Raw genomic sequence first — 19984 nt, 5'->3', positions numbered from 1 at the left:
TAACCCATACATTTTTAACCCAGCATGATTTTAAAACAACCCAGCATTTATAGAGCATGGTACAATTATAGTATAGGAGAGAATTGTCCTTTAATACAATGGTACGGCTGCGTGACCAATATTCAGATTAGTTGATATGTGTTTTTACTGGTTGAGTATTGAATTTGTATATTCAAAATACCATTTGTAAAATAGATTTGGTGCCAATAACAAACAAAAAAACATCTGATTTAAAAAGTTAACCTGTTTTAGAATCCTAAAGACTATTAACAGATTCCTTTAATGTAGTGTGTACCATGCTTATAAACATTGATATAAACTCACTTAGAGATAATTCACCCAAAAATGAAAATTATGTCATAATTTACTTACCCTCATGTTGTTTTAGACCTGTATGAATTCCTTGTTTTTTTTTTTTGATGAACACAAAAGAAGAAAAAAAAATGAACACATAGCTGGTGGAAACCATTGACTTCCATAGTAAAAAACAAAACAAAACAAATACCATTGAAGTATTATGATAAAAAATTATGAAGCTATTTTGATAAAATATGGTTAACACAGAATTGATGTTTCCTACTGAATTCCATAGGATTTGTTTTTTCCTATTATGGAAGTCAATGGTTTCCACCAACTGTGTGCTCATTTATCAACATTTCTTCTTTTGTGTTCATCAGAAAAAAGAAATTCATACAGGTCTAAAACAACATGAGGATTAGAAAATAATGATAAAATTTGAACTACCCAAAGGACAATATCTCATAACACAATTAATTACTTTTGAAAATGCTATTGGTCAAACACATAACCAGCCTCTACACTTGCTTGCAATTGAAAACAGAAATAGATTTTTAATAACTGCAAAATATTACTGATACTTAATCATAATGTTCCAGTGATTTCAAATTAGGCTACTGTTTATGCAAGTAGTATGTACAAAGCATTTTTGTTGGCAGAGAATAAAACAAAGTAGTTCAACAAAAACAACTGTTATATATTATATATTTGTTGCTGTTAGACGTTCATAGAGGCAGTGAAATTCAGCCTACATAAATAAGTTCACAAAACAGCCCTTTGACATTTAAAAATCTGTCATGCCTCTATCCTAAGAGATTTCTATATAATTTTCTAGTTGATATAATGGAAGCCCCTGTACAGTAAAAGAGGTAGACAGTGAGGCTAAAACTTACTGTTATGTAAATTCCACCTCAAAGAGAATTTTTTTTAATAGTACAGTGGCAAATTAAGTGTGATTTTCATAAAATGTTAGATGTTTAATCTTACTTTTGACTTCAGGGAGTTGCATTACTGCGCCACCATATTTGCAACGCTTCCAGGTTTTGTTAAAGCATAACATGCGCAAAGTTCAAAGTCATTCTTTAACGGTCCTTTTTACTGGAAGGCAGGACTTCAGCGGCCATGCACGCTGATCATTGCAATCCCCCCATTCATATCAATACGAGTATAGCATCTTGGTAATATTAAATAATTGCTTGGGGTGCATTGTTCCTGTAGCTCAATTGGTAGTGCATTACATTAGCAATGCAAAGGTCATACGTGTAGGTTAAATCCCCAACAAAAACTGAAAAAAAGTATAGATTGACGCACTGTAAGTCACTTTGGATAAAACCATCTGCCAAATATAAATGTACCTAATGTATCATTTTTATCATGAAATAAGAACTAGATTAGTGTGGCAACCCTTAATGACATCACTTCGATTTGATGGACTGTAAAATGCCAAAGATGAGCTCAGGGGGAATAATCCCTATCTCCTATATGATGTTGGATCCTGATGGTGGATAGAATTTTTAGAAACCATTTTAATCAATTTACTCTTTTATGTGAAAATACAAAAAGGGGTTATTAGAATATGAGAAAAGACATATAAAGATACATTTTATATATTTTTTTCTATATGCATTTATGTATAGTGTATACAATAGAAATGTATGGTCTTGTAGCAATCATTCCTAAAACAAAGAAATAAGATCACTTCAAAGACACACGATCCCTACTACCTCTATAGAGAGAACAGGATTGTATGATTATGATAGCAAAAATCATAAAAGAGCTAAATGAATTTCAGTTCAGAAGAAAAACAATCTTATTCACAACGCTTGTGCAAGCAGAAATTAAACAATGTTTCTTGTGCCGCTAACTTAAAACAAAAGCCACGTGCATCCAGGTGAAGAGCATGTAAAAAGAGATATGTACTGGTCCAGTATCAAAAGATCCCAAACTGGAAGAGGAGAATAAATTCTCTGTGAATTTTTAAAGTATCTCCATTGTCCTTTTGTATATGAATGGCACAGACTCAAGCTGTGACATCTTTTGATCTTCCAGTCTTACTGACATTCAGCTGTACTCCCACCTGCCTCTAGACCAATGGTGAAACCATTACTGAGGCTCTTGGGACTGGGTGGGGTGGTGCTCACTGGTGAAGACTCGCATTTACCTCCAGGCTCCACCGAGAAGCTCTTTTGGGGCACTCTGGGCCGAACCACAGGAGCCTTTGGGATGACGGAGATCTGCCTGTGCCCCTCTGCTATGAGAGGCGGACGGGTGGGCATGGTTGCAGGTTTGGATTTATGGCAAGGGTGGAAGGGAGGACTTGGGGATGATTGGACAGCTTCGTCTTCAACCTGCTCAGAGTCTTCTTTGATGGGAACAGGCCCTTTTTGGGAATCCATTGTGTTTTCCTTCTGTATGTTACTCTGGCAACAGGTCTTGTCCGAGTTGGGCATCTCGCAACTGTCGGTCCGCCGCCGCGAGCCCTCGTGCATACGGCTTGTGGCGACCACAGCTTTCATAGCGGCCTAAAATAGAGCGATTCAGATTACTATGCACCAGTTCATAGCAGCCTAAAACAGAGTGACTCTGGATTGTTATGCACCGGTTCATAGCAGCTTAAAACAGAGTGACTCCAGATTGTTATGTACCAGTTCATAGCTTTCTGAAAGAGAGTGATTGGGGATTGCTATGCACCAGTTCATAGGAGTCTAAAACAGAATGACTTTGGATTGTTATGCACCAGCTCATAGTAGCCTAAAACAGAGTGACTCCGGATTGCTATGCACCAGTTCATAGCTTTCTGAAAGAGATTGATTCGGGATTGCTATGCACCAGTTCATAGCTTTCTAAAACAGAGTGACTCTGGATTGCTATGCACCAGTTCATAGGAGTCTAAAACAGACTGACTTGGGATTGTTATGCACCAGTTCATAACAGCCTAAAACAGAGTGACTCTGGATTGCTATGCACCAGTTCATAGGAGTCTAAAACAGACTGACTTGGGATTGTTATGCACCAGTTCATAACAGCCTAAAACAGAGTGACTCCGGATTGCTATGCACCAGTTCATAAGAGTCAGAACAGAGCTAAAACAGAGTTCAGTCTGCTTTACCATGTACAAAACAATGATTCTTCAAATTTATAAAGAACATTATACATTACATTTATATAAGATTTAAATTTTTAGGTACAAAGCCAGCAAATATATAGCTGGACATTTGTGACAGACCTTCAGTTTGCGTCGAGCATTGAATTCTTGTAGTTTCCTCTGTGTTGTGTCCATGTGGGAGAAACGTGCTGCTTTTCCAAGCACCCATGGGTGCTCCAGGGCCTGCTGCACTGAAAGACGTTTATGAGGGTCCAACACTATGAGCTTACTAACCTGCAGACAACAGAAAAGAAACATTACTAACAGGTAATGGTAAGCAAGCCAGTTGACTGGATCTGTTTGAAATCAATCTGTGATCCATCAACACTAGAGAAATGCTGGCCGTTTCTCAAATTAAAGACTGCTTTCTTCGGAGGTCGCATTTTTAAACTGCGTTTACCTCATAAAGACTGTCATTTTAGAGAATATTAACAATTATTAAGTTCACTACTTATTTAGTTAATCGCAACTTGTTGTAATATGCTCACGACTTGTGAATGTAATGCTCAGATAATTAACTGAAATAAACCTTGATGACATATGCAGCCTGCATGAATTTCTGTTTGAACCTTTAACAGTGCATGCATTATATTTGTCTTTTACAGCCTTTGCTTTTTTGTTTGGGTTTCCAATAATGTTCATTTGTGAACTCATGTGAAGTCTGAGACGCGTTGTGTTTGTCTGTTGATCAGTGTCAGATGTGAAGTCTCAGCAGATTAAACCCTCACTCAGAGTTTACATGATTTAATGTCTGCATGTTCTTCCTCAAGAATGACAGTGGCTGTATCATTTCTATGGTAAAGAAATTGACATATATTAAATATTCAAATGGGTTTAAACATTGTTTGGCTAAAAATAAGCGTTTCTTTCCGTCGAAAGTGAAGATAGCGTCCGCAAGACTAGTCCACTATCGCCCCCTGCAGGCATTTGTTATAATACATAATGCTTTTTATTTATAGGAAACAAATGTGATGTGTTTGTTAATGTTTTTTAATGTAACTTGGTTTTAATACTTTATTTGAACCAATTATTATTGCATCTTCGTTATTATGTAATTTTAAAGGCTACTTCTCACTTGGGTCTGTTTTTATTACCCCAAAATAACAAATTACTTCATTATCAGTTAGAAAAATAATTGTTAGGGACAGTCCTTGATTAGTTAAAACTTTTAAAAACGTGATTTCAGTTTCTTATTCAATTATTTTATCATTGAGGATTTCTTAAAAAGTGTAAAAATATCGTCTCGTCTCGTTCTCGTGAAACCTAATCTCGTGTCTTGTCTCATCTCGTGGATTAAGTGTCTCGTCACACCCCTAATCAACACCATTGCAAACAGGACAATAAGCAAAGCCCATTAGCATATGCACACTGCTTTAGCATATGGAGGGCAAAAGACCCACCAAATCCTTTGCATTGAGGGAGACTTCATCCCACCAGGGGGAGACAAACTCATAGTCGCAGTTCAGAATGCGACTGTACATGTACTGGTCCCCCCTTGGATCGAAAAATGGTTCAAACCCACACAGCCTAAAGGTGGAGACAATTGCAAAAAAAAAGCACTTAATAATGTGGACAATGAATCAGAGGAAAAACAACCAGAATAAAAAGAAAATAGAATGGAGCATGCTAAGCATTCAAAAATTTATATTTCGTATATTTGTACTGTATATATTCACATATATTTTAATCAGCAATCTTCAATTCCAGATATATCAGATTTCTGTCATGATATCAAGATTAATTGTTTTTCAATACGCTAAATGTTGTGTATTTTACATATTTTGACTACTATACAGATTTTACATCCACTCATTTAAAAACATTCCAGTTTCATCTCTTTTTCTCACCTAGGTTTGCACATTGCTGCTACAGCTTGCTTTTTATAATCTACATGGTATCATTTTCTGTTTTATCACTGCTAACACTGTTTTCTCATAATTAATTGCCTGTGTTTGCATTTTCGCAAGTGTAATGAAAACGTGTCTGCTAAATGAATAAACATCAATGTAAATGCATTACTCACAGAATGTAAAGGATGACTCCCACCGACCACATGTCGACCTCTGGACCATACGCGTTTCCTCTGAGAATCTCAGGGGCTGAGTGAATACAGTATGCAGGAAAATGAACACAAATATACTGACTTAATATATGGTCAATGTTTGAGAACCTACAAAAATCTGATTTCATTGCAGACGTCTATTTTAAAAGAACATGTTGTGATCTAAAAATAAAAAATCAAAGGATGCTTAAACCATAATGCAACTAATGTCCTGTCAGACTCACCGCAGTAACCAGGGGTCCCACACACTGTCTTCATTGTCACTTGCTCATCAATTATCTTAGACAGGCCAAAGTCCGCTGTGAGTGAATCAATACAATTCCATTAGTTACTCAAAGAGCTTTAGCCATGTCCCTGACACAATCATTTGTCTTGCATGCAACATAATGGATACAAGTCCATTTTTATGAAATAAAAATATACCACTTTTACCTATCTTGAGAGGTGCATCTATTGACAGGTCAGCATAAAGAAGATTTTCTGGTTTGAGGTCTCTGTGAACAACTCCATTCTCATGTAAGTACTACATAGACACAAAACAGATGTATCAGGACTACAAAACTGTTTGTTCACATATACACACTTTCACACAAGACCGAACCCTCACAATCCAGTTTATCCATTTTGTTTAACTAGAAAATTTAATTTGTTTCAATGAACTTTCAACAAAACATTGAAATTTAAAGGGATGTTTACATTTTCAAGATGTAAAATAAATCTTTGGTGTCCCCAGAGTACATATGTGAAGTTTTAGCTCAAAATACCATATAGATAATTTATTATAACATGTTAAAATTCCCACTTTGTGAGAAAAAATTTGCCGCTTTTGGGTGTGTCCTTTTAAATGCAAATGAGCTGATGAAATACAAATACTGATCACCATGATGGTTGTTTGGTGAAATTGAAACTCAATTGTGCTTTCAATTATTTTCTCTCTCTCTCCCTCTCTCTGGACTAAATGGCAGGGCCATGGCTGAATAGTGCAGATTAGGGACGGAATTATTATAATAAGATCCCCTTCTGACATCACAAGGGGAGCCAAATTAAAATTACCTTTTTTCACAAGCTTGCAGAGAATGGTTTACTAAAACTAAGTTACTGGGTTGATCTTTTTCACATTTTCTAGGTTGATAGAAGCACTGTGACCCAATAATAGCACTTAAACATAGAAAAAGTCAGATTTTCATGATGTGTACCCTTTAAAATTTCTGTTGTTCATAGGTTTAGTAATTCATCAAATAATGTTAAAGGAAAAGTTCATCTAGTTTTGAAAATTGATGGATGTATAAGCTTCTTTTAAAATGATACACCAAGGTGTCCAGAATGTGCACAGATGCACACTTTAAGGTTAAACTAATTCAATGTTAAAGATATCAAGGTTTTCACATGCAGGGTCACATTTTTCTTCAGCTCAGACACGACTCAGCACACCATCCCCAATTTACAGCAGTTAATGGGTAATTTGTTATGTTGATTTAATTAATTACTCCTTTCATTTGTGAGTTAAGTCTCATTATGTCGCTCTAAGATCCTGTTAATGCATAACTGCGTATGACTGAATCAGTCCTGATGGAGTGTAGGTGGGTATGAGTTCATTGAAGCAGTCTGTTCTCTCTACACATCCACTTAAAACAGCCATCATCAAGCCCGAGACACACGCAGCGTTCAGGGTCTTCTCGTTCTTTAGATCAGCTGCTGCATTAATGCATCATCTCTGGGCTCCAGACGGAGTTTTCAGTGCTGCAAATTGCAGACTGTCTCTGGGATTTAAGGATCGATGGTGGAGCCCGAACCTTTCAGACCTGCCGTCGTCCCTGAAGAGGTTTTCTAGCACACAGAGATCACGGGTCGTTCTCCATTATCAAAGCACAGGCGCCTGCGAGCGGCACAGCGCTCTGATAAGTGCGGGGATGACTCATGCCGTGTCAGGCCGTGTTAATTAATTTTGCGTTCGCAGACACAAGACAGATGTTGTTCCTTTAACACAATTCCAAAAATATACGAGCGCATCGCGGTGGGCGGGGAGGGGGGAGTGATGATTTCCTTTCAAACGTTAACCAGGCAGTTCGCTATGAATCTGACGATGTACGTATGTGTTTGGCAGATGACGGGGTGTTAATTGAAGGCGGCAGGAGTCACTTTTGTTTTTTAGCACATAACTGGTGTGGGACATGGAGGTGAGACAACACTTCGTCTGAATAAAGAAGAGCTTCAGTAGATGTCATTCCGTTAATGTTTAATTATAAATTCTTTGTAGGAAGATACAAAGCACACTTAAATGTTTATTTTAATACGTTATGAAACCATAATGTCATTAAATAATTTATCACTTTCCATAACAAGCTATCATTTTTGCAATATATAGAAATGCTTCTCTGAAAGTTAAAGGGCACTTATTATGCAAAATCTACTTTTACATTAATTTTTTTTTAAATATGCTCATTTTCCAGCTCCCCTAGAGTTAAACATTTGATTTTTTACAGTTTTATAATCCATTCAGCTGATCTCCGGGTCTGGCGCTAGCACTTTTAGCATAGCTTAGCACAATCCATTGAATCTGATTGGACCATTAGCATCACGCTAAAAAATAAAACTTGACTCTTTTGGTGACCGCGTGTACTAGAAAATCGCAACTTTTAATTTTCTGTCGGTCTTAGTACACAATGTAACTACAGAAGAGTCAAGTTTTAAATAGGAAAAATATCGAAACTCTTTGGTTATTTTTTTGCGCGATGCTAATGGTCTAATCAGATTCAATGGATTGTGCTAAGCTATGCAAAAAGTGGTACCGCCAGATCCAGAGATCGGCTGAATGGATTCCAAAACTGTAAAAATCAAGTGTTTAACTCTAGGGGAGTTGGAAAATGAGCATATTTTCAAAAAAAGTGGAGTGTCCCTTTAACAAGATGTTTAGACATAAATGTGTGTTGGCAGTTAAAAACAATTAAAAAATCCACCCACTCCATTTTTAAATTTCCATTAAAGCAAACCAGTTTCATTAGAAATGCTGTTTTAATGTGATGTCACACTGATAAAGCTCCGCCCACTGCCACTGACTCAGAGTCCTGTATTACCATAGTTTACTCCCGGAGCGAGTTGTACGCTGTTCATCCTATCTCAATAGTGAGATACTATTCTCTCAGACTGTATTCATAGGAATCAGATCTATTTTAACTGAAAGCGGTCACTGTCTCTTTTGGTAAGGGAGTTTGGAGCAGTAGCTCATTTGCATTTAAAGGTACAGCACATTTTTCCTCCCACCCAAATAGGGGCATTTCGGACATGCTTTAATAAATAATCTACGAGGTATTTTGAGCTGAAACTTCACAGACATATTCTGGACACACCTTACATCTTGTAAAAGGGCATAATAGGTGCCCTTTAAAGGTGAGCTACTTGCAAACATGAAAGTCTTTTTGAACACAGGTTGGAGCATCTACCAAATTCGAGTGTTCTTCCAAGTTATGAAAAACCATGGAAAACATGGATTAAATAAATCCAATGTGCACGCCCCAAAACAATATTCTAGAGATAAACCAGCACATGTGGTCTTTGCATTGTTGCTCTATTGTCAGAAAGACGCGGTTGCAGAACTGTTACATAACACAAACCCACACTCCTCCTGCTTAGGCAGATTAGAAAAGCTACAGAAAAAATTGCAATGTTTTTCCAGAGGAGATTATTTTTCACTAGCACACATCAGCTTACTCTACCGTTCGCTTTTGAGTGACGACAAGGCTGACCCACATCCCCAAACCCTTCCACTGTCAGTCCAACACTGGACATGTGTTCAGCTATGCCAATACTCAGACAGTAATCCTCTGGTTGAGGATACACAACTGCTCTGACCCATGGCACGTATCATCATATCCTGGTATTTGGTTATGTTACTGCACTCGCAACAATATTACATTTTTCTATATCAAACTTATTTTTCCAATGGTATATGTTTGGGGCAGAGCAATTTGCAGTACATTTTAATTATTTAAAAAGAGCCCTGTAGCTTAAAAGCACAGCCATTTTATATCCCATGATACACTTGGTCTTACCGCCACAGCTTCCAGGATCTGTTTGATGACATGAGCTGCATCTCTCTCGCTGTAGTAACCTCTCTCCACAATTCTGAAATAACACAGACATCACAAAATCAGTTAAAATATCACACATTTAAACATTGTGCACCATATGTTTAAAACATGAACAGCTGATGTTAAGGCGTGTGTGGGTGTCTGTGTGTATCTGGTAGCGTTTAGTGCTCTGTTTAGCAGTGTGTAGGCAAACACATCCTGCTTCTGCTCTGCACCAAACCCACTTAAACCAATTATCGGGAACTTGTTTATTTAATTATGTCTCGCTGTTGGGCAGAGGAACAGATAGATAGCCCACTGAGTCTTAAGAACTTGAGCTGTAAGATGTGGATGAAGAAGAAAGAATGAGATTCCTGTGCTTGTGTTCACATTAAGATCTGAGGTGATAAACGTAAAGGTCATTGTGAGAAGAAAAAGCTGTTTTCATTGGTCATTTGTGTTGTTTATTATCTCAATTTTGATTCATTAAAGTAATCACTTTGTCTTAGTTGTCTCCTAAACTTCCTTAGGAGGAATGAAAACAGAAATACATGAGATAGTTGTTGACATACAGCAAAAGTACACTCTTTAAAAAAGAGCAGCGGTACCCTTTTAAATATGTACCTAAAGGGTGCATAATAGTACCTCAAATGTGCATATTGTTTCCCTTAAGGTACTCCAATGTAGTTATTGATACATCAAATTTATATATTGGTACCTCAAAGGTACAGATTGATACCACAAAAGTGCATATTGATACCTCAGTGGTACATATTCATACCTCAAAGGTTTGTTTTGATACCTCAGGTATCAAACTGACACATCAAAGGTACATATTGGTATCTAAAATGTACATATTGATACCTCAAATGTATTTATTGGTACTTGAAAGGTGCATATTGGTACCTCAAAGGTGAATATTGGTACCTCAAAGGGCAATATTGGTACCTCAAAGGGGAATACAGGTACCTCGAAGGGCAATATTGGTACCTCGAAGGGCAATATTGGTACCTCGAAGGGCAATATTGGTACCTCAAAGGGCAATATTGGTACCTCAAAGGGGAATATTGGTACCTCAAAGGGGAATATTGGTACCTCGAAGGGCAATATTGGTACCTCAAAGGGGAATATTGGTACATCAAAGGGGAATATTGGAACCTTAAAGGCAAATATTGGTACCTCAAAGGGGAATACAGGTACCTCGAAGGGCAATATTGGTACCTCGAAGGGCAATATTGGTACCTCAAAGGGGAATATTGGTACCTCAAAGGGGAATATTGGTACCTCGAAGGGCAATATTGGTACCTCAAAGGGGAATATTGGTACATCAAAGGGCAATATTGGTACCTCAAAGGCTAATATTGGTACCTCAAAGGGCAATATTGGTACCTCAGAGGGGAATATTGGTACATCAAAGGGGAATATTGGAACCTTAAAGGCAAATATTGGTACCTCAAAGGGGAATATTGGTACCTCAAAAAGGAATATTGGCACCTCAAAGGGGAATATTGGTACCTCAAAGGGCAATATTGGTACCTCAAAGGCTAATATTGGTACCTCAAAGGGCAATATTGGTACCTCAGAGGGGAATATTGGTACATCAAAGGGGAATATTGGAACCTTAAAGGCAAATATTGGTACCTCAAAGGGGAATATTGGTACCTCAAAAAGGAATATTGGCACCTCAAAGGGGAATATTGGTACCTCAAAGGTGAATATTGGTACCTCAAAGGGGAATATTGGTACCTCAAAGGGGAATATTGGTACCTCAAAGGGGAATATTGGTACCTCAAAGAGGAATATTGGTACCTCAAAGGGGAATATTGGTACCTCAAAGGGGAATATTGGTACCTCAAAGGGGAATATTGGTACCTCAAAGGGGAATATTGGTACCTCAAAGGGGAATATTGGTACCTCAAAGGGGGATATTGGTACCTCAAAGGTAAATATTGGTACCTCAAAGGGGGATATTGGTACCTCAAAGGGGGATATTGGTACCTCAAAGGGGAATATTGGTACCTCAAAGGGGGATATTGGTACCTCAAAGGGGAATATTGGTACCTCAAAGGGGAATATTGGTACCTCAAAGGGGAATATTGGTACCTCAAAGGGGAATATTGGTACCTCAAAGGGCAATATTGGTACCTCAAAGGGGAATATTGGTACATCAAAGGGGAATATTGGAACCTTAAAGGCAAATATTGGTACCTCAAAGGGGAATATTGGAACCTTAAAGGCAAATATTGGTACCTCAAAGGGGAATACAGGTACCTCGAAGGGCAATATTGGTACCTCGAAGGGCAATATTGGTACCTCAAAGGGGAATATTGGTACCTCAAAGGGGAATATTGGTACCTCGAAGGGCAATATTGGTACCTCAAAGGGGAATATTGGTACATCAAAGGGCAATATTGGTACCTCAAAGGCTAATATTGGTACCTCAAAGGGCAATATTGGTACCTCAGAGGGGAATATTGGTACATCAAAGGGGAATATTGGAACCTTAAAGGCAAATATTGGTACCTCAAAGGGGAATATTGGTACCTCAAAAAGGAATATTGGCACCTCAAAGGGGAATATTGGTACCTCAAAGGGCAATATTGGTACCTCAAAGGCTAATATTGGTACCTCAAAGGGCAATATTGGTACCTCAGAGGGGAATATTGGTACATCAAAGGGGAATATTGGAACCTTAAAGGCAAATATTGGTACCTCAAAGGGGAATATTGGTACCTCAAAAAGGAATATTGGCACCTCAAAGGGGAATATTGGTACCTCAAAGGTGAATATTGGTACCTCAAAGGGGAATATTGGTACCTCAAAGGGGAATATTGGTACCTCAAAGGGGAATATTGGTACCTCAAAGGTAAATATTGGTACCTCAAAGGGGAATATTGGTACCTCAAAGAGGAATATTGGTACCTCAAAGGGGAATATTGGTACCTCAAAGGGGAATATTGGTACCTCAAAGGGGAATATTGGTACCTCAAAGGGGAATATTGGTACCTCAAAGGGGAATATTGGTACCTCAAAGGGGAATATTGGTACCTCAAAGGGGGATATTGGTACCTCAAAGGTAAATATTGGTACCTCAAAGGGGAATATTGGTACCTCGAAGGGCAATATTGGTACCTCAAAGGGGAATATTGGTACATCAAAGGGCAATATTGGTACCTCAAAGGCTAATATTGGTACCTCAAAGGGCAATATTGGTACCTCAGAGGGGAATATTGGTACATCAAAGGGGAATATTGGAACCTTAAAGGCAAATATTGGTACCTCAAAGGGGAATATTGGTACCTCAAAAAGGAATATTGGCACCTCAAAGGGGAATATTGGTACCTCAAAGGGGGATATTGGTACCTCAAAGGGGAATATTGGTACCTCAAAGGGGAATATTGGTACCTCGAAGGGCAATATTGGTACCTCAAAGGGGAATATTGGTACATCAAAGGGCAATATTGGTACCTCAAAGGCTAATATTGGTACCTCAAAGGGCAATATTGGTACCTCAGAGGGGAATATTGGTACATCAAAGGGGAATATTGGAACCTTAAAGGCAAATATTGGTACCTCAAAGGGGAATATTGGTACCTCAAAAAGGAATATTGGCACCTCAAAGGGGAATATTGGTACCTCAAAGGGCAATATTGGTACCTCAAAGGCTAATATTGGTACCTCAAAGGGCAATATTGGTACCTCAGAGGGGAATATTGGTACATCAAAGGGGAATATTGGAACCTTAAAGGCAAATATTGGTACCTCAAAGGGGAATATTGGTACCTCAAAAAGGAATATTGGCACCTCAAAGGGGAATATTGGTACCTCAAAGGTGAATATTGGTACCTCAAAGGGGAATATTGGTACCTCAAAGGGGAATATTGGTACCTCAAAGGGGAATATTGGTACCTCAAAGGTAAATATTGGTACCTCAAAGGGGAATATTGGTACCTCAAAGAGGAATATTGGTACCTCAAAGGGGAATATTGGTACCTCAAAGGGGAATATTGGTACCTCAAAGGGGAATATTGGTACCTCAAAGGGGAATATTGGTACCTCAAAGGGGGATATTGGTACCTCAAAGGGGAATATTGGTACCTCAAAGGGGGATATTGGTACCTCAAAGGTAGATATTGGTACCTCAAAGGGGAATATTGGTACCTCAAAGGGGAATATTGGTACCTCAAAGGGGAATATTGGTACCTCAAAGGGGAATATTGGTACCTCAAAGGGGAATATTGGTACCTCAAAGGGGAATATTGGTACCTCAAAGGGGAAAATTGGTACCTCAAAGGGGAATATTGGTACCTCAAAGTGGAATATTGGTACCTCAGAGGGGAATATTGGTGCCTTAAAGGGGGATATTGGTACCTCGAAGGGCGATATTGGTACCTCAAGGGGAATATTGGTACATCGAATGGGAATATTGGTACCTCAAAGTTAAATATTGATACCTCAAAGGGCAATATTGGAACCTCAAAAGTGCATATTGGTACTTCAAATGGGAATATTGGTACCTCAAAGGGGAATATTGGTACCTCAAAGGGGAATATTGGTACCTAAAACGTGCGTATTGGTACCTCAAAGGCAGAGCCGGCCGAGCCACTAAGCGGCAATTGCAAAGTGCCCCATGGCCAGCAGAGGGCCCCCTAGAGTCACTGCTAGCTAGTGGTTGAAAAAAATCATACATCAAAAGTAACATAAAATAAACAAAAAGAGATGGACCTACAGTGTCTTTATCAGGAATCATGAAAAGCACAGTTGTTATTTATTTAGTTCTTTATTATGGCGAGTTCCCCGCTAATCTTGACACTGACTGACCCTATGATGTCACTCGTCACCTGGTCAGTGTCTGTCAGAGTGTCAGTCCGTAGGCTTGTTCGAATCCATGCAGCGATGCAAAAACCGACAGCCAGATAAAGTCAAAGTACCGGGAGAACGATCCGAGAAATCATACGAAGTGTATTTTCGTTTCGCTCTCGCGGCACTTTGACATCATCCACCTGTCAGTTCTAGCGGTGCCGTATGAAGTTGAACAAGCCTAGTGAATCCGACATCTGACAAGACACAAAAAAACAACAAAAGAAGAGGCTGGAAGAAGAAAAGAAGCAAGTAGATAAAGGTACATAAACCTGTAGACTTAATTTTTTTTACGATACCTGTATTGATAATCTGCAGTCTAAAAGTCTTATATTAACATTAGCCTAAAGGGCGATTTATAGTCGTGCGTAGGTCCTACGGCGTAGCAGCGACGGCGTAGGTTCCGCGTCGTTTTTCATTTATACTTGTGCGTCGCCATCCGCGTCGACGTGCAAACACACGCGAAACCGCTGGTTGGCAGTAATCACGCGTGTAACCACAGTAGCAGCAGAAGTCGTCACAGAAGAAGAAGCTAAGCAAGTAAACCCACAAACGAAGAAGAAATAGCAACTTGTTGTGTATAATTTGAGAAGACCAGCAATGATGGAAGTAAATAAACAGCGACTTATGTTTCAGTTTGAGTGAAATCACTCCTCAACTTGGCTCATCTTTGTTTTCACCGTCTCAAACGGAAATACCTATGACGCAGCTTTTTTTACCTGACGGGAGGGGTTCTGGTGGACCAATCACAGCGCTTACGGTCCGCGTAGAGCCGACGCGCTGTTAGAAATTTTGTGAGGTGCGCGTCAGGCTACGCAGAGCTACGCACAGGCTACGGATAGCCTACGCCGTAGCTACGCCGTAGGACCTACGCACGACTATAAATCGCCCTTAAATCTTGCTTGTATTAACTTTTATTATGCAATCTATGTAAGGGATAATATATAGTGAGGCGGCTGTTATAGCGAATGTTACTATTAATCTTGTTTATGGTGTTTTAGATATTATTGTTAATTTTGTTTATTTGAAAAATTCAAACATTTAAATTTTCTTTTTATTATTTTATATAATATTTTATTTAGATGTTATTCTATTTACTCTATTTGATTTAAATTATATATAAGCCTGTTGTTTGTGCCTCTTAAACTCTGGTGTCAATTAAAAATGAAAATCACTTTATCAGTCCTTTTATGCAGCAAGTTCATCAGTGTGTGTTCGAACTGCCATTCAGTTTAGTGGTATCATATTTTTCCCTTTTACACATCAAACATGGAACTCAAATCAAGAACTCAAGGGGGCCACCCCAAGGTCTGGTCATTGTCATTCTGTACATGCTGCCACATAAGAACGACATACGTACTCAGGACCAGCAGTGTAAAAAAGATAATTAACATACAGTATACATAGAATAATTAAAACATAATTTAATAGACAAAAATAATTAAAAAATAACATAGTAGATATAATATGTACAGTATAGTTATAAGGTAGTCATTGCTTTTCTTTAGGCCTTACTTAAAACGGTCAAAGGGGCCTCCGACCAAATTTAGCTTAGGGCCCCCAAAGGTCTAGGGCCGGCTCTGTTCAAAGGTGCATACTGGTACTTCAAAAGTGCATATTGGTACCTCAAAGGTTTTCTGAAGCTCTCCAACTGAAAATCGCGCAAGCCAACTCAATAAACTTATTTAAATGCGAAAGAACTTTTATAAAGACAAACGTTTTATGTAGTTTTAAATATAAAAACACATCGCTAGACAGTAAAGGACCACAATCTACTCAATATTTAAAATAATAATATTTATGTAAAATTTTAAAATATTTTTTTTATTTAAAATGTAATTATATATTCCTCCAATTTTATGCACTGATATGTAAGAAAAAAATGACAGGGTTTTTCACAATGTCCTGTATAAAAATTAAGTCAGAAAGATGTTGGTTTTGTCGGTTGTTGAGTAACAGCTGTGAATGATCACAACGCGCTTAAGCAGCCACGTCACAGGAAAATAAGTGAACAGTTCCCCAATGTGAATTGAGCTAAGGTCCTTACCAGTGCCCGAACCTGCATACACGATATACTGATTCACAAACTCGGGAGCTAGGGAACGAATTGAAACACAGGGAAAATGTGCAGAGCAGTGGGTCCCCAGAAATAGATTTAAAAACCACTTGTCTATGAAAAATTGTATAAGAAATGTTCAAGTTCCTATTGAAACATTTGATTTTTAAATGCATATTTTTAAATCATAACAAATCTGAGAACAATTATAGAAGAGAGAAACAAAGAAGGACAAAACTGATAAGCATTACACTAAAGAGATAAGGTCTTGGTTTGCTTTTCCATAATCTTATTAAGATCTCATTTGTAATTTTTCTTCCTCATGGAATCAATATTTGAGGGTCAAAAGATTATCTAAGACGCGATGAAACCATTAGTAGACCCGAAAATGAACATCACAAATATTGATTCACATGTGTAACATCTTTTCTTCATTGCCTGTGATTGATGCACATCATACCTGTCAAAGAGTTCACCACCTGTGACCAGCTCAAGTATGAGGAAGATCTCCGTCTCAGTCTCAAAGATTTCCTTTAAACGAATCTGAAACAGACAGAGCAAGAACCCAATAAATATATGAGAGCAACCCTTTCCATATATTCTGCATCTGACTTCATGGAAAATAACATTAACATGAAACATTTTATAACAGTGTGAAAGGCAATTCACAGCGCATTGCAGAGAACATTCATCTTACGATGTTTGGATGAGAAAGACGCAGCAGGACTCCAATCTCTGTCCTCACTATTTTCTTGTCGATCTGGGTTGACAACATGATGAAACACCAGATTAAATTACCATTATGGAGTTTGGGAAATATGAATATGATACTATAAGGGGACAAATTGATTTACCGTTTTTTTCAGGACCTTAACAGCGTAAGGTTTCTCTGTTTGCTTCTCTTCACAGCGAAACACAACTGACGTCGCACCCCTGGTAGCAAATGCAAAAGAAAATCTTCTTATTAAAAAACACTTAATCCCGAATAATGGGCAAATATCAAAACACAAGCACATACTAGGACAAAATGTGAATCCAGTACAAGGGTTTAAGGAAACCAACTATTTTGATCAAAACCTGGCCTGGCATTTCACGACTGTGACCTCCACAGTTCACCAAATGATGGAGATCTCAGATGCTTTACCTCCCCCAACATCTCTCCTACTGTATATGGCCATGCATTTCTATTGCAACTCAGTCAGACAACATTAAGCAACCGGCCTACATTATGAAACTTAATACCTAATTGAAAGCTAATGATTTAATGACAGTATATAGTAGTCATATTGTAGTAGTTATATGTAATTCTGATGTAATTCTATGACTCAGATATGAAGACCACCATCTGATCATCAGGCAATCACCATCTGCTGCCTTGTTATCCAACTTTAACACTTCACCAGATCTGTCTTCACCATCACACACTGACATCGAAGCATACACACACAACCAGTATACGGTATGTCAGAGCGGGTTACATTTAATCCTTTCACGCTCCCACATCTGAAACTCCCTGGATGTCCTTCTCAGTGCCGAATTTCACACAAGAACACACAGCCATGATGTGATTGAAGTCAGGTGACAACATTTTGCATCCCACTGTATCCTACATCCAGGGAGGTAAAGATGACATTTTGAAGCACTTGCTGACATTTACAAAGATTAGGTGCTTACTAAGTGTGCTCAATTAAGTGCATTATAATTAGTTTACTACAGGAAGATTAAATTTGAGCTTTAGAAATCAGCCATCCTTGGTACAATTACAAACAAACAATCATTAGCTATTCATCATACATTGTATAACAGCACGAAACCATAAACTTACAATTTTTTATAATTTAAAAACTTAAAATGTGTATTTTTAACTCAAACAGTGCATTCAAAGTCACAAGTTATTTATAAGTTGCTTGCATTTACACTACAACAACAAAACAAAGGTAAAGTGGGACCATACTGACCTGCCCAATTCTGGGCCCATGTTGTAGAAATCCTCCACTGTCGCGTCTCGGCGCGAGCCATCGACCCAGTACTCCACCGAGCACGCGCCGGACCGAGAGGTGGGCATGATGAAGGCTCTTCTGCTGTAACAATGAATGCAATTAACCCCTTAGATTAGGGAAGAACATAAAAGACGACCACAGTGCCAGCTTGAGCTGGGATATGGTTGATGAGTCCGTTCCTCTGTGGTTTAAAATGTCCAGGCTTTCATTTCCGTCTGAGCGCGCGTATTAAAAGTCAGACCAGACACCGAAGCATCACTGCGGGATCAAGTTGATCTTCAAATATGAGCTTTTCGTAAGTGATCTAGTATGTTGACAAAATTTAGTCAATCTGGTGGGGTGGTCTTCATCAAAACAATAAGCAAAAGTGGATCTTCAGCTTCCAAAGGGCCTCGTAAGGTGAATCAGGACAAAATCCATCGCCAAACCTCCCATGACATGTAACGTTCATAATCCTGCAAACACAACCGGAGGGTTGAATATCACACGCGTGATAAGCGACGCTTTGCTTGTCAGGTTCTCGAATGGACGCAAACAATAAAATCAAAAGATCTGCTGCTTATTTATCAGATGATTCCCATATAGCAGATGGGTTTTGTGAATTAGCAGGGTGAGGAGGAAGTACATGTCGTTTCTGATGTAAATCTCGCTGCTGTTTGCGCTGGTGATGAGAGCATGAGGAGGAAAGGAAGGAGGGAGGGGGTCTGGCACACATACACACCCATCAGCCTTCTCCCAATCCCTGCCTTTCACTATGGGTTGAAACTAGGAAACCGGAATATTCAATTGCAGTAACGAATGTACATCTGATACAACGATTGAATCATCTTACACATAGAATGTATTTAAAGTTAACCGGGTTATTTGCTTCCTGTCAGTACGTACACGCACGTGAACGTCTAGACAATGTGGTCGTTTCAGCACCCCGGACAGCTCTGCTCGTGTCAGGAATGATCATTTATAATAAAAATAAATACACTAGAGGGATCTTATCCTAGCAAAAGATAATTTGTTGGTGCTAAATATATTTAATAGCAATATTAAAACAAATATTTTCTGCGTTATTGTAATAATTTGGTTTTTGTTTTGTGTATACGGATGTGTTCACGCATAAGATTTAAAAAAATCATAGCCGTAGCAGCCACAAAATAGACCGCGTGCACGCGACAGAAGGCGGGTCACGAGACACGGTTGTTTTCAGAGACAGAATGGCACGTGATGTACTGTTAGTTAGGTGAAATCTCACTCACGCGAATCACGATGATAACACACATTTCGAGCATGACATCAGCGCATACGTGCGAGAAAAGGTGTAAATGATTAAATGTGTCGAATATCACAGGAATATGTATATTTGTGTCGCTGCTAACAAAAGAAAGATAATTGTTATACTTCAGATGCTTTTTTAAAAAAGGGAAAACATTGTCTTATTTTTAATTCACCAAATTCCCATGTGTATGGCTAAATTAAGATGTACAGTACAGTGTTGACAGATGG

General features: G+C 38.5%; 1 protein-coding gene across 2 annotated transcripts; it reads right to left on the bottom strand.

Moving 5' to 3' along the window:
* Positions 1–1805: 1805 nt before the first annotated feature.
* On the bottom strand, positions 1806–19172 carry LOC135719138 (calcium/calmodulin-dependent protein kinase type IV). Of its 2 annotated transcripts, XM_065241704.1 has the most exons (11): positions 18446–19172; positions 17342–17420; positions 17185–17247; positions 16948–17030; positions 9554–9626; positions 5937–6027; positions 5729–5803; positions 5466–5541; positions 4843–4969; positions 3524–3676; positions 1806–2819 (listed from the first exon to the last, which is right to left on the bottom strand). In XM_065241704.1, the coding sequence occupies exons 1-11, from the start codon at positions 18550–18552 to the stop codon at positions 2349–2351; spliced, it is 1398 nt and encodes a 465-aa protein (XP_065097776.1). In that variant the 5' UTR covers positions 18553–19172; the 3' UTR covers positions 1806–2348. The 2 variants fall into 2 exon arrangements, with proteins under 2 accessions (XP_065097776.1, XP_065097777.1); XM_065241705.2 differs by lacking the exons at positions 17185–17247; positions 17342–17420 and having other exon boundaries at positions 18446–18579.
* Positions 19173–19984: the final 812 nt, after the last annotated feature.

This window comes from Paramisgurnus dabryanus, chromosome 14 (assembly GCF_030506205.2).
Source record: "Paramisgurnus dabryanus chromosome 14, PD_genome_1.1, whole genome shotgun sequence".
Lineage (NCBI taxonomy): Eukaryota > Metazoa > Chordata > Actinopteri > Cypriniformes > Cobitidae > Paramisgurnus > Paramisgurnus dabryanus.
Note: the sequence above shows the minus strand (reverse complement) of the source record. Positions and strands in the feature narration are given on the sequence as shown.

Coding starts and splice junctions, on each gene's coding strand:
- LOC135719138 (XM_065241704.1), bottom strand. CDS start 18,552: ATGCCCACCTCTCGGTCCGGCGCGTGCTCGGTGGAGTACTGGGTCGAT. Junction 17,421..18,445: donor ATGGGCCCAGAATTGGGCAG/GTCAGTATGGTC, acceptor ATTTGCTACCAG/GGGTGCGACGTCAGTTGTGT. Junction 17,031..17,184: donor GTCTTTCTCATCCAAACATC/GTAAGATGAATG, acceptor TGTCTGTTTCAG/ATTCGTTTAAAGGAAATCTT.